The sequence below is a fragment of the Corvus brachyrhynchos genome, unplaced genomic scaffold (genome assembly GCF_000691975.1).
Source record: "Corvus brachyrhynchos isolate BGI_N302 unplaced genomic scaffold, ASM69197v1 scaffold52, whole genome shotgun sequence".
Classification (NCBI taxonomy): Eukaryota; Metazoa; Chordata; class Aves; order Passeriformes; family Corvidae; genus Corvus; species Corvus brachyrhynchos.
Window position 1 is genome coordinate 2,099,396 of NW_008237221.1, and position 13,193 is coordinate 2,112,588.

The following is a 13,193-nucleotide window of genomic DNA, read 5'->3' on the forward strand; positions in this document are numbered from 1 at the left end:
TGTTAACTTGTACACTCTGTGACACAGGCTCCAGGTGATTTTTTCCACTTCCTGGCAGTACAAGGAGGGTCCCTGTAACTTAGTAATTCTTTTGCTTGCTTCACTTTTGGCCTGAACACAGGAATCTGTCTCAATCAAAACCCTGTAAGGTGCAATATTTACAGGCCACACTCCTGAGCCTGAGCTGGCTGAAATCTCTTCTCAGAGCAGATTAAATGTGCATATCCAAGCCATCAATAGGGCATTTCTGCCCCTACCTGTGAGCCTCCTGTTCCCACCTTGGGTAGGCAGACCCCACCCCTCCAGCAAGAGACATCGGCACAGCTCCCACCCCCCAAATAAAAGCAAAGCACCAGCTGTTAATGCTGTATTCACAATACCATACTCCACAGACAATGTGACTTTATTCACAAGTATGATTTTTACAGAGGTAGAACAAAATACTTTGTATATTTTTTTTTAACTATATACATATAAAGAATATAATAGAATGACAAGAAAGAAAAAGTTGTAAACAAAACATTATTATGCCATCAAATACGGTACAAACAGCATGCATGAACAGCTTCAAATGAAATCTTGCTGGTGTAACTTTATTTTTTTTCTCATGTGGTAAATGAAGAGTAGTAAAGAGTCATGCTCGAATTGGATTGAGTATGCCACAGCTCTGCAATTTTGTTTTAATTATTTTTTTTTCTTTTACAATAAACCAACAGGATCACTTTCTTTTCACTGTGGTGGGGAATGCTTTCGTAATGCCCAATGTAATATTAACAGAAAAATAGAATAATCAAATCTACAAAGTGTACTCTCATTTAAAAAGCAAAACCATAGAAACTGTACAGTTTTAAAAAGCGAATTATCTCAAATGCTTCTTAAGAGAATTTTCTAAAGAAAGAAAAAATATGCAGAATAAAAATGAGGAGAGCTATTGTTCTGTAACAAAGCTAATCAAATACTTGTTTTCTGTTCCAATAAACAGTTTTTTTAATTAATGACTATTCTGGAAATTATGAAGTGGGCCAGGTTTTATTAATGTTCCACTTGACTAATAAAGCATGAACTCCTTACAGGTACTATAGCTGTCATTCCCCTGGGGATGGATGGGGATTGGTTCTGCATGCATGCTGGAGACAGGGACAAGGTTTAGTCATGGGTGTAGATTCTAAAAATATTTTGAAATGTGTTAAACATTTAGTAGCTTCTATAAAAATAATCTGGCTTGTTTTGCTACTAGATTGAGATTTGGATTTGTGATTTTCTGCTGAAATTCATTCCTGGCCAAGGATTTCCACTGGGCTGGGAGTTACCTGGGCTGCAGCAGGTCCCATGGCAGTGGCTAACAGCAATGGTTATAGCTCACACCTGAAACACCTGAAGCCAACAGCAAACCCCACACTGTTGTTCAGCCCTATGCCTCAGGCTGAACCTCAGGGATCTAGGATTTGGGGAATGGTGCTGTCTTGCCCCTCCATCCCTCTAATTCCCAGCCCATGTTATGGGAAGGGCAAAGGCTGGAGAGAGCAACTGTGCTTTTACTCCTGTGAACTATCAACTCTGGTGACAACCACCTTTCTGTCCCTCCTATCTGGACACACTAACTGCGTCAGCAGGGCGTCTGCCCTGGTCCCTGCCCTGCCCAGGGACAGCAGCTGCGTGTGCTGCCTGTGGGAAAACAGGGCTTTCTCTCTCTGATCAGGGAGGAAGAAAACTTTGAGCAGTGGGGTTAAATTTCCCTCCTGCAGGTCACCCCCTAAAATGTCATTTGAAGATTCAACCACACAAACAGAACCTGTACACTTCATTTGTCTTTATCAAGAACGTGAGGATTGTTACTATTAAACACACGCTGTTTGTGGACACACGTCAGGCACCAGCCCCAGCTTCAATTGCAATGAGTTTACTAAAGATCAGCAGAGAATTGAACAGAGAAGGATGGTGGGTCTCATTTGACTTTGAGCTCTCAGGTGATCCTGGTCTTCAGGCAGAAGCTCAACTCAACCTGATAGTGAACATGGGGTGCATCCCGCGTCCCGTGCAAATGACATGGGGTTGGCCTAAATAACATCCTTTGCCAGACCACAAGGATTAAGTTAACTGCAGTGAAAAGAAATACCTGCCCTGCATGGCAAATCCATCTCTGTGGCTTCATCCATGGCTTTGGCCTCTTCCTGGGAAATGGACAGTCAGACCCCTCTAGATCGCCCTGGTGCAACAGAAACCTGTGTTTCACTAATTGACCCTGCAGTAAATTATCACCCCCAGAAACAGGGCTTTATTGAGGGGTGTGAACAGTGTGCTATGCACAGATGAAATATTCTGTGTGGTTGTTTACAGTCAACAGAATAAGCCTTGCACCTCTTTGTGGAAGAACTGTACAAAACATGGCTGAAATAACAGGATTGTCGATGATGGTCAGTGGGGGATACTCTAACCCTCTGAGTAAGACTGCATCTTTCTGTTGTGTAAACTGGTCTACAAGGATGAATAAAACAACACATTCCTGCCCCATTAGCCTTGGGGAAGATTAATGCCCTCTAATCTACGCTAAATAAACTCTGAAGCATGAAGTCCCACACTTAGCTGCTTGTGAATTAATAGGGATCACCCTGAAATTGCTATTATGAAATGCAAATATTTGCAAAAGAACAATTAAAAAATATTCCTGAAGTGCAACGAAAGGCTCGTCAGTCATATTTGTGGTATGCACAGGGACAGTCAGGAGGCAAACACTAATGAATCCCAGGGCAGAAATCTGTGGTAAAACCCCATTAGCCCATTGGCAGTGGGTGATGGCACAGCATCTCACACTGGGAAATAATTTCACCCATTAATCAGAGGGCTTGGCTTAGGATGCCCCAATTTTGATTCTTTGGACAGTTTGTTTGCATACAACTACCTGTATTTTCAGAAAGCTGCAGTACGTGGCTCACAGTAAATCTACTTCAAACACTTGCTGATACGGCTCAAACTGATCTCATCTGCCCTGATCTCCAATTTTGTGTTAGCTAAAGTAATAAAAGAATCCTGTTAAACCTAAATTATCAAATGAAAAAGGCAATTTTCTCATTTATACTCCATTAGTTTTTTTAGTTATTGCTAGGAAAGCTCTAAAATGCTTAGGCCATAAAATAAACATGTGGCTTAATGTACAGTATGTGTACTTAAGAGGATGATGGCATCTGCAGTAACTGCTCTGCACTGCTATAGTAATGGGATGCACAAATTAAGCAACAGCATATATCAAGTAAAGCATACAAAAATGTATGGCAAAAAGTAACAAGCCTTCTGCTTTTTTTTGTTTTGTTTTTTTTTAGTAACTCTTTAATTGCTAAAAAGAAGAAATCACCAATATCCACACCTACAACACAAAATTGCAACATGGTTGATTTTGATTGATGCTCATCACATCTGTGCCAGCAAAACTCTGTGATACTGTTATTTTTAACATTTCACTGATTAGAAGTTTATAAAAGCTCCCCTTCCCAAATTAAATTCAATTATATATTTTCAAGTGCTGAAGTTAAACAACTAGCCTAACATGGTTTCAAGCACACAACACTCATAAGATTTTGGGAAAGAAGCACCCCAGATTCTTAAGTCACAGAGATGTAAGATAGCATATGAAAAAGCATCCAAGTATTCACTTTTGAAAATGAAATTAAGAGCCTAGATCACTTAGGTACCTTCAGTAATTTTACTCTCAGGCCCTTCATTCAAACATATCAGAGTACTTTCTATCAATAATGTCAATTCCTTTAGAAGAGTACCACAACAAAACCTGTGAATTCACAGAAGCAAGATTGCATATCCAAACCATTTACAGACATATTTTAGCATTACTTTGCAACAGTAGGCATTAGGATTTTGAGAATACATGAATCTCTGAAATTCAACATTTGTGCTGCTATACCCCTTCATGCTCAGTTCAAATAGGTGTCTTTCAGAAAAATGAGTGAGCAGAGCCTCTGCAGAAAGCTGCAACAAATGCCTGGATCAGACAAACTCGATGAGAGTCATAAAATGCAGATTGGAGAGTTCTTCTTCAGCCAGGCTTTTACAGAAGTACACTTTCCTGGCTAAAAAGGATGGCACAGCAGAGCTTTACAGAGGGAAATGCAAAAATATAAAGAGGAGAATCCCATTTTCTTCCTCAGTAATCCCATAAAACCAACAATCTCTTTCTATAACAGCTCTGGACAGTTACCTGACTGCTGACAGGACCTTTCCCATCACCTGAGGGGAGTCTGTGCTCTCCTTTTCTGTGCTGTCAGCGCCAGGTACATGGTCAGAGTGGTGCTCATTATGCCCTGGCTTCCCATTAATGTGACCAACTTGTTTTCTCCCCAGTTGCAACAACCGTGCAAGCCTGTTTTACTTATAGTTCAGATTTTCTTCCTCTCATGGCACAAAGCTGAAAAGTAAACAACAGTTAAGAAAACATTTGCTTGCCAAAGCCTGGCATGAGAAGGTGCAAGCTCTCCTTGTCAGAGCCTGGACCTGTGTTTGCTCACACCCACAGCACTGTTTCATGCTCTAGCTTGGCACTATATGAGAACAATCACCATCCTCTTCAGGCCCTCACGCTTATTCAGCCTTTGAGAAGTTACAAAATATAACAGAACACTGTTTTCTGAGACTATATTGACTGCACTAATTACCCACAATATTGTATATTTGCTATTAAGAACATGAATGTGTGCTTTCAAAGTGTGACATTCAGGGCTTCGAGGATGTGGGAGGAATTACATGGATTGTTCTGTCACTTAATCCGAGGCTTTGATGTACTTTTAAAAAATTGTTTAAAACCCCAAAAAACAGAATACACATTTTAACTGTTGAACTTTCACCAGCTAAAGGAGTTGGTTAGAACCCTATCACTATGTGGTTACAACAGAAGATACACAGTTAAGGTCAGGTCACGGTTTCCAAGAACATTCACAGGGACTGAGGATGAGGAAAACAAGGGATGCAGGAACCTTCGGGAGACTGAGCTGCTCACTGGGGAAGGGCCTTGAGTATTGCATTCACTTCCTCTGCAACTGCTGTCAGAGCAAACTCAAACTGCTCCTGTGGAGAGAACAAACACACACCCTGAATAATAAAACAAAACACTTTCCAGAAGCAGCTGAATGTCCTCAAGACATTGTTAAAAATATGAATATGCAGGATGAACTGTACAGTACCATGGAAAGGAACAAAATGTTCTGGGATTATTGATGTCATATAACATGTTTGACAGCATCTCGAAGCCGGAGTAATTTTAATGGAGAAAAATGTTAGTAGCAGAACCCAAGCTATTGGGACACAATGATGTATTGCTGCTGCATGGTCAGAAGGGTTTGGGAGTAGCTGATCACCAGCCATTTCCTTCTGACACAGAGATGGGAACTCAGTAACATAACTGAAATATGAAGTAAGTGAGATGCTGTAAAGCAGAGACTGGTTTTTCTCAGGACTGTTTCTAGTTGAAAGAATCTAGAATAAATATCTCCTCCCCTGATATCTATTTTATAGAACAATATCTGCTTTTTTGGCTTACCTGTCATTGATCTTTTTAAGCCTCTCCTTTTAATGTCCTTTCCACACCCACAAATTACTCAATTTTGTTAAGACCACTCCTAAATAAGAAATGCTTGGGAAGGCTTTTCTCTGCTATTAATGTACAGTAACCTCAACATCAAAATGCTTAAGATGCTTCTGTGCTGGGTTGGCAGAGGTGTGAAGGACACAGCTATGAACGGCGACTTCTTCTAAGTGCAAACCTAACACACTCCTGAACTGTGTAGTCCTACAGAAGGGCAAAGGAGTTTTAAATCCTCAAAGTTAACAGGTGTTATATTTTCCAAGCAAGTAATTTTTTCTTAGTAATTTAGCTTACTGAAATGTCTGACAGGGTGATTTGGAGTTGGAGACTTTTCAGTGGAAAGTTTTCTCAAAATACAGGTAATTCAAAGACACCAGAACTGTGGAGAAATTTCTGGATTTTCTGGAAGTACTCCAAGAGTGTAAGCCAGCTGGGGTCAAGAGCTGCTGAGGAATCGACTCCTAGGATGCAGGTTTGAGATGTACCCTGCAAAGCATCCCAAGATTACTGCTGGGATACTATCTGTGTCTCCCATTAGAAAATAGGTGGTCTGCACCTCCAGCCCCTCAGTTAGGGCTACCAGGGGCTGTGTGGGATGGCTACAGAATACAGCCACCCCCAAAAGTAATCACTGGGCCAATAGCATTAATGTTCCGCAGTGTTTCACTTTACTGAAGAAATCTACAGGAAGGATGAAAGAACAAACTACAGATGTACAGCTCATAGTTCAGAAAGGCAGCTGACTCTTAATTCCTGCAATCCAGTGCCAGTCTTCTCTGCCTTGTCTTATGCAGTCATCTCCCATGTGGAGATGCTTCAGAGAAGCAGTGATGGGCGCAGTGCCAGAGCAGAAAAAGCAGAACAAAACTCAGAATAATTTCTCAGCGACACTGCCATTCAAGAATTTTGCTGTCTGCTTGGTGCTGTCAAAGTGGCATCCATATACACTTGCTGGACTGCAGCCAACAGCTTTTAATCAATTCACCCTAAAGAGCAGGACTCATCATCAGTAGGCACTGAAAATGGTGTACATGACTGCCTATGGCTCCCTGCATTGTCTAAGGTCTCTGCAATTAAAGGAAATCCTGGGAATGCTGGGGGCCATCCAGGAGCATCAGTTGTATTTTAACTGGGGCACAATGAGTGTGTGAGAGAAGCTGGAGAGCAGCAGGGTCAGAGAGGGCATATACTGGCCATGCTGGGGAGAACCAAACTGGGTGCTTGTACCAGCTCAACAAGCCTAAGGAAGAGTGTCTGCCTCGCCCAAGGACTCAGCAACAGGAGGTGTGACCTTAATGACTGAGGCAAAACAATTTACAAAGTGTAATCTGCACAGCCAGAGCTCAAAACTGACTGCAGTAAAGGGGACAGTAGAGCAGACATGAGATGTGTGGGCACATGGCCTGTCAAGGATGGTGCAGCTGAGCTCTTCCCCCTCCATCCTTCTGCATAGCACACCCAGGTGAAAGGCCGGGAGTGCAGCTTCCATTGATGTGCATCACTACCCTCCCAGGAAAAGTCTTTCCACACCTTCCACACTTCTCCATGAGGACAGCTGCAGTTAGAGACAATTAATGTCAGTAATTTTTAAAGGAGCTCGGTTTGTTGTTTTGTACAGCTACACTGCCATTCACATATTCTATTTGCAGATACAAGACTCTCTGGAGATGAATTTTAACATCCAGCTTTGCCTAGAAAACAGAGCTGGACAGACATTCTGTGGTGTCAGTTCACCTATAATGCAGAGGTGACAAGAATATACTTAATAAAACATAGCTATGGCTATGTTTCATTAAGTCTACGGATAAAAATTCCCAGGAAAACAAAGTGAGTCCATGTAGCATATACAACACAGTAAGGAATCTATCTAATATCACAGATTGTGAGAGGATATAGGAGACAGGAAAAAAAGGAAATATATATTTTTCCCATCACAGAGAATACACTTCCTCCTTCATTACTTTTTCCTCTCACATGTGGCATATCAATTCTATTTTATGATTCCCCTGCAAAAAAAACAACAAACCCACAAACCCTCAATTATGCTTCTCAGAACTGCAGAATGTCGTTATGATAATTTCATTACAATTTATTATATACCGTGCTTTTGAATTAAAGATCCCTTCCAGAAGACAAAATGCTGCAAACAAATCCTTCCTATGCCTATTGGAAAGGTGGAGCGCTGCCTGCTGGAAACACAATAACATTGCTGAAGGAAGTTAGTGTTTATTTTGCCTAGGGATATCCTGTAATTGGCATTTCTAACCTGACTTTTAATCCATCGTTTTAAATTACTCCAAGAGTCTAATACTCCTCATTTGTATTCAGTTGGGAAAGCACAGGGGTTTGTTTAAATCCATCAGAAAAATTCTCAGGGGATCGTGCATTGCTAGCATGTAACCAGATATTTATAATTTGCAAGACATTAGCTTGAATAAGTGATTTGGGTGGTTTTGAGAAAATGACAATGATGGAAGAAGGAGCAAGAGGAGAGATAAGCAATATCCTAAGAAAATTTTTCATCCTGGATGAAAACACAGGATACATTTGTTTTCTGGAGCTCTTCCAGACAAATGTTTGGAGGGAATAAACATGTCTTGAGGGAGATTTTCATGGAACTCAGGTAACTATTGCTGAGCTAAGTAGGAGAAATTGTTCACATAACCTCATTCTTTGGTTCTGGAGTGATGTTTTTTCTTCTGTTGAAGGCAACAAGGTGTAATTCCTCTGCCTTGAGAAGGAAACTGGAACCAGAGCTCTATGTTGCCACAGAGCTGCTACATATTTTGAATGCATTTGCAGAGTAGTCCAGGACTTGCATCTTACCTCAAAGTAAATATATATAACACTGGATACTGTGTGCTATTTGCCTTTTTTCCCAGTCTGAATAATCAAAGCAGAAGAAAGACTTGTGCAATTTTATGTCTTACTTGCAGATAAAGATTAGTTAGTTTTGACTGGCTCATCTTTATTTTTCATGCACTTACTTAATTGGCAAATAATAATTAACGTTCCCCAAGCTGTTCTTCAGCAGTATTTTCCATAGTATTAGTGGGAAATAACATGATTGGGAAGAGATTCAGGAAAAGTTATGAACCAATGACTCCTGCAGCACACATTTATTTCACCTTTGCCCCTCAGCAATTTCAACTCCCTAAACACTGCAGAATTTCCTATCAGTTTCAGCCCAGCCAAGATACAGTGCTGTCACATTGCTCTTGTTACTCAGTTTGGGACTATGACTATCATTTGATATCTTATAAGGCCATAAACAGATTTATTTCATCTCCATGGCATGAAAGAGTTTCTTAATTGTCATATTTGCAGCTCTTAATTTGCAGCAAATATCCCAGAATATCATTCCATACATCACTGGAATTGTTAATCATAGAAACTTTCATTTCTAATTTAAGGGACTACAACTGCACCATCAGCTACTATGTTTAAAAGTTTTGCATTGTGGAAAAATGTCAAAACTATTACAACTTACACAAATTATAGAGTAAGGAATTCATCTCACCAAAGGGTAAAAATATAGTTATCGTGTTACATCCATAAAGGACAAGGCATGATGCAAGCTCTTCTGTTCAAAGATACTAAAATTTACTTGATTCCCTGCAAAACTTTATTTCTTTTAACCCCAAACTTTTGGGTTCTTTTTTCCAGAAAAAAAAAAATCAAATGCAGCAGTTATATTCTCTTTAATGAGTGGAAGCTTTAAAAAAAAAAAAAAAATTACATGCACTGTTAAGCACAGATACTCTAAGAAAATAATCCATAGTTCAGGATGAAAGCAAGAACATTCTTTCAAATGCACATTTTCCTTAGCAGGCTATAGATTGTTGTCTCGACTGTCCTTCATATATGGTAATCAAGATAGATGCTGGAGACGTTACAAGAAAGAACAGTAAACACCAAAGAAAGTAACCTAGATAAATCTTCAGCATAAATAAACCTCAGTTGGTAGGGAGCCAAACAGAGTAATCAGCAAGCGACCTGCGTTAAATTAGGTCATACCCTCTCTCTTCTGTCATGAAAATAACTACTGTGAAAGACCTTTAATGTATTTAAAATCCCAGTGGATTTATTGACAGTACCTTTGTCTGGACCATGCCCGGTCTCTGGTCCCTCAAGTGCTCCAGGGTAGCAGCAATATCAATCTCTTTAGCACCTGCAACAAACCACAAATTGGGCTGAGTTCAGAGCACAAGATAATCCATGCTGCATCTGTCAATCTCTTGCTATCAGGTTCCCTTTGGGCTAACAGTCCAATTGAAAATTATTACATCCATCTCTCTGCAGACTTGGCAGGCAGCTGCAATTTTTGTCTTCATATAGAAAAATAAGAGGTTGGGGTGCCTTTTACTAACATTAATTCAAGAGAAGCCAGAGAAAAACAAATTCTTAAAAATGTCTCTGCACCTAAAGCAGAATATATTTTGTGGAACTTAAGGGTCTGTCATGGCAATGCCACTGAGTGTCCCCTTGTCACTTCTAAGAGTATGCACTGAATTAAGGGCCTGAACCACATAAAGATTAATGCTGTAAAAACAAGATTTAGGTGACCTTTTGTCATCTGCAGCTGACATCCAGAAAACCTGTCTGTGGCTTCCTAGTTCAGGACCTGTCAGGCCAGCTTTGTGTGTGGTCTCTGTTTCACCTGGCCAGTCTATGGCATTTTCTTTTGGTTCTACTCCAGGTGTCAGGACATGGCTGCCCTGTAGCCATCGGCAACACCAGGACATGAGAAATAGGCACAGCCAGCCTGACTGCTGTGGGACTGGCTCCCTGCCCCATGCACATGGAGGAGCTTTCGTTTAGTACATGAACTATGGACATCAAAGCAAGTCCTTGTCCCTCACCCCTTTCTCATAATCCACAAAGACTAGAGAACTGAAGGGGACAGGGAGATGCTGATTTCCTCCTCAGTTTCCTCCAGTGAAAGATATTTCAAGACCACCCTCCTCTTTTTCCTTAAGTGCCGAATCTGATGTTTTATGAAGGGATCAAGGGAACATCAGGATTTTGGTCCTTTCTGCATGAGCTTCAAGAGTAGAAGCCTGGCTGGAAATCCTTTGAGGTGAAAAGTTCACCCTCAGAATTTGGCTCTCTTGTATCTGCTCCCTTCTGTATCTTGCAAGAACATCTCATGGTACCAAAGCACCAGGCAGATGGGCAGAGGGTCATCCTAACCCAAGTTTAACTACCCCATCTCTGCTCCACTATGCCCTACTGCCCTGGCTGGCTGTTCATTCTCCTAGGGCTGATGTGGGCCCATAGCTTCAGGAGCTTGGAAAGGTGTTGACCTCAGGTCTCTCCTCTTTTGTGCATTCACTTTCATCATTGGATGGTTCATCAAGGGCATGGATTGGCTACAATTCTGGACTCTGCTCTATTTTAAAGGATACTCTGTGGTGTGCTCTGGAAAAGATTTGACAACCACTTCCCATTGCCTGGTCCTACGAATTTCCTGTGCCAGCCTGTGCCAATTTGGGACTTCCTTCTGGAGGCATTTAAATATCCCCAAATATTCACAGGGCTCTCAGTGGCCAGCTTGTGGGCCATGCACCTAAAGCATTGCTGCTGCAATGTAGCTTGTACACACCTAGAATATATACTAGTTCAGTTCCCAGGACTGAATTTGGAGACTTGTACTCAACACTTACCACTCTTCCTACAACTCTTGTAATTTGAGGGCTTGTCTACCTGTAGTTAGATTCCTATCAATGTAAACATCATGCACCTCATATACCCAACTCAACTTTATAGCTCAGCACCATCTTTTAAAAAATTCAGGAAAGGAACAAACAGTGAATGATTTCATCTGGTTTTCTTGATAAAAGATACGAAATTTTATTTAAAAATAACATCAACCCTACAAGAATAATTGATTTGGAATGTATTCTTCAAATCAATGAAAATATGTTCTTCAGCTGTATCAGAAATGGAATGAATTCATTCAGTAAATATAACAGTGACGACTTAGAAATGGTGTCTGACAGATAGTTTTGCTAATTACCATGGGTTGGGGCATTGTATGGCTTTTGCTCCCCACCCCTCCCTGGGATTTACAGGGATGAGCTTTGAAAAAAAATAGAAGGTTTTATTTTAAAATGAAAACCCCCCAAATCTCCTTACAACAGAGCAGAGCAATAAATACTTACGTATGCTGTAAAGTCTGATAACAGTGACAGTAATTATACCTTAGATCTGTTGCAGGTTTTCCAGTGGCAATTCATCTGGAAAGCATCAGTAAAGGTACCCTCTGCACAAACCCTAACACTGGTGTAACACAGTAGCTCTCTTCAGTGTTTAATCTCACACATACATGTGCAATTAGGTGGGATTTTCCTGTTCCACCACAGCTGTGGATGGAAGCAGAGCTACGTGAGTACTGCACATGCTTTACAGGCTCACTCGTAGCCTCATTTGATAACCAGGAAATAAACGTAGCATATTCCAGTAGCATCTTGGTTCAAAGTAAGAGGAATTTTCCTTTCAGAAATTAAGATATGAGAAATATTTAAGACACTGCCATCCATGGACAAGGTTAACCACAGTCCTGAGCTTCCAAGGTGTATGCTGCAAGGATGAACCCAGAGATCCTCCCACTGCATTGCAGGCTCAAGTACCCATGACTGTGAACATGTATGTCCCCCCACCAGTGAGGGACGATCTTTATTTGAAAATTCTATTGAAAATTTATTTCTATTGAAATTTATTTGAAAATACTCTAGCCTCAGGACAAAAACAGAAAAGGTTCACAAAAAGACCTAGTTACACTCTTTAATGGCTAGACAGGCTTCTGAATTTACCTTTGAAAGAGTTAATTCCTCCATTTTTGTGATACAGATTGCAGGCATTTACTAGTGAACTGATGTTTGCTTTTTTGACATGACTAATAGTATGAACAACACTTGATTAAAAATCCTACTTTAGCAAAACACCAAAGCATATGCATGCACTGGAACATAAGAACAGTACTAGTGGGCTAGTATGCTTAATGGGAAGCTTGTTCTGAAGTGTTTTGTCAGTAAAGTCCCTAAAACATCTGTTTTTACTGACTAGTGTCCCCAGCCCATGGGTTGTGATCAGCAGGTCACCCAAAAGCATTTCTGATGTCCTCAGCAATAGGTAATTTGAAGGAAAAGTAGAGCAGATCAAGTCTTGTTGAGGTACCATTGGGCTAGAGACAATCCAAAGCAGAGACGTGGATTGGTTTGCTACACCCTTTTTTCCACCTCTGAATGCTGTGGATACTACAGTGATGGGAAGGACATAAGTGCCTAGAGAGACAGATCAGTGAAACTTAGTGCTGCAAAGACAGGACACTGTTTCAGAAGAAAAACATCTAGGAACAAGAAAATTTACAGGACAAGAGATTAAATCAGTGGCATAGGAAAAAGTCAGCATGACTTGTTCTCTTGCTACAAGAGTAAGCTGAGTAAGCCTCTCTTCCTCCTCGGCCTCTACATCTATTCCCTTATTGTAACTAAAATAAATGGGTTTAAATATATATTGCTAGTCCCCTATTAAATCTCATTTTGTGATGAGGGCTTTTTTCTATTCGAGCTTAGGCTACTCTGCTTCTGTATTATGTAAATTC

The 13,193-nt window shown here is 40.6% G+C and overlaps 1 protein-coding gene across 2 annotated transcripts in view; it reads right to left on the minus strand.

The window, feature by feature from the left end:
- Nucleotides 1–363: 363 nt before the first annotated feature.
- Nucleotides 364–13,193, minus strand: part of PTPRN2 (protein tyrosine phosphatase, receptor type N2) — a 583,516-nt gene continuing 570,686 nt past the window's right edge. For both annotated transcript variants that reach the window (XM_017728914.1, XM_017728913.1), the window contains 2 exons: nucleotides 9,685–9,758; nucleotides 364–5,070 (listed from right to left, as the gene is read on the minus strand). In XM_017728914.1, the coding sequence (XP_017584403.1) occupies nucleotides 4,999–5,070; nucleotides 9,685–9,758 (146 nt within the window). In that variant the 3' untranslated portion in view covers nucleotides 364–4,998. The remainder of the gene's footprint in view (nucleotides 5,071–9,684; nucleotides 9,759–13,193) is intronic.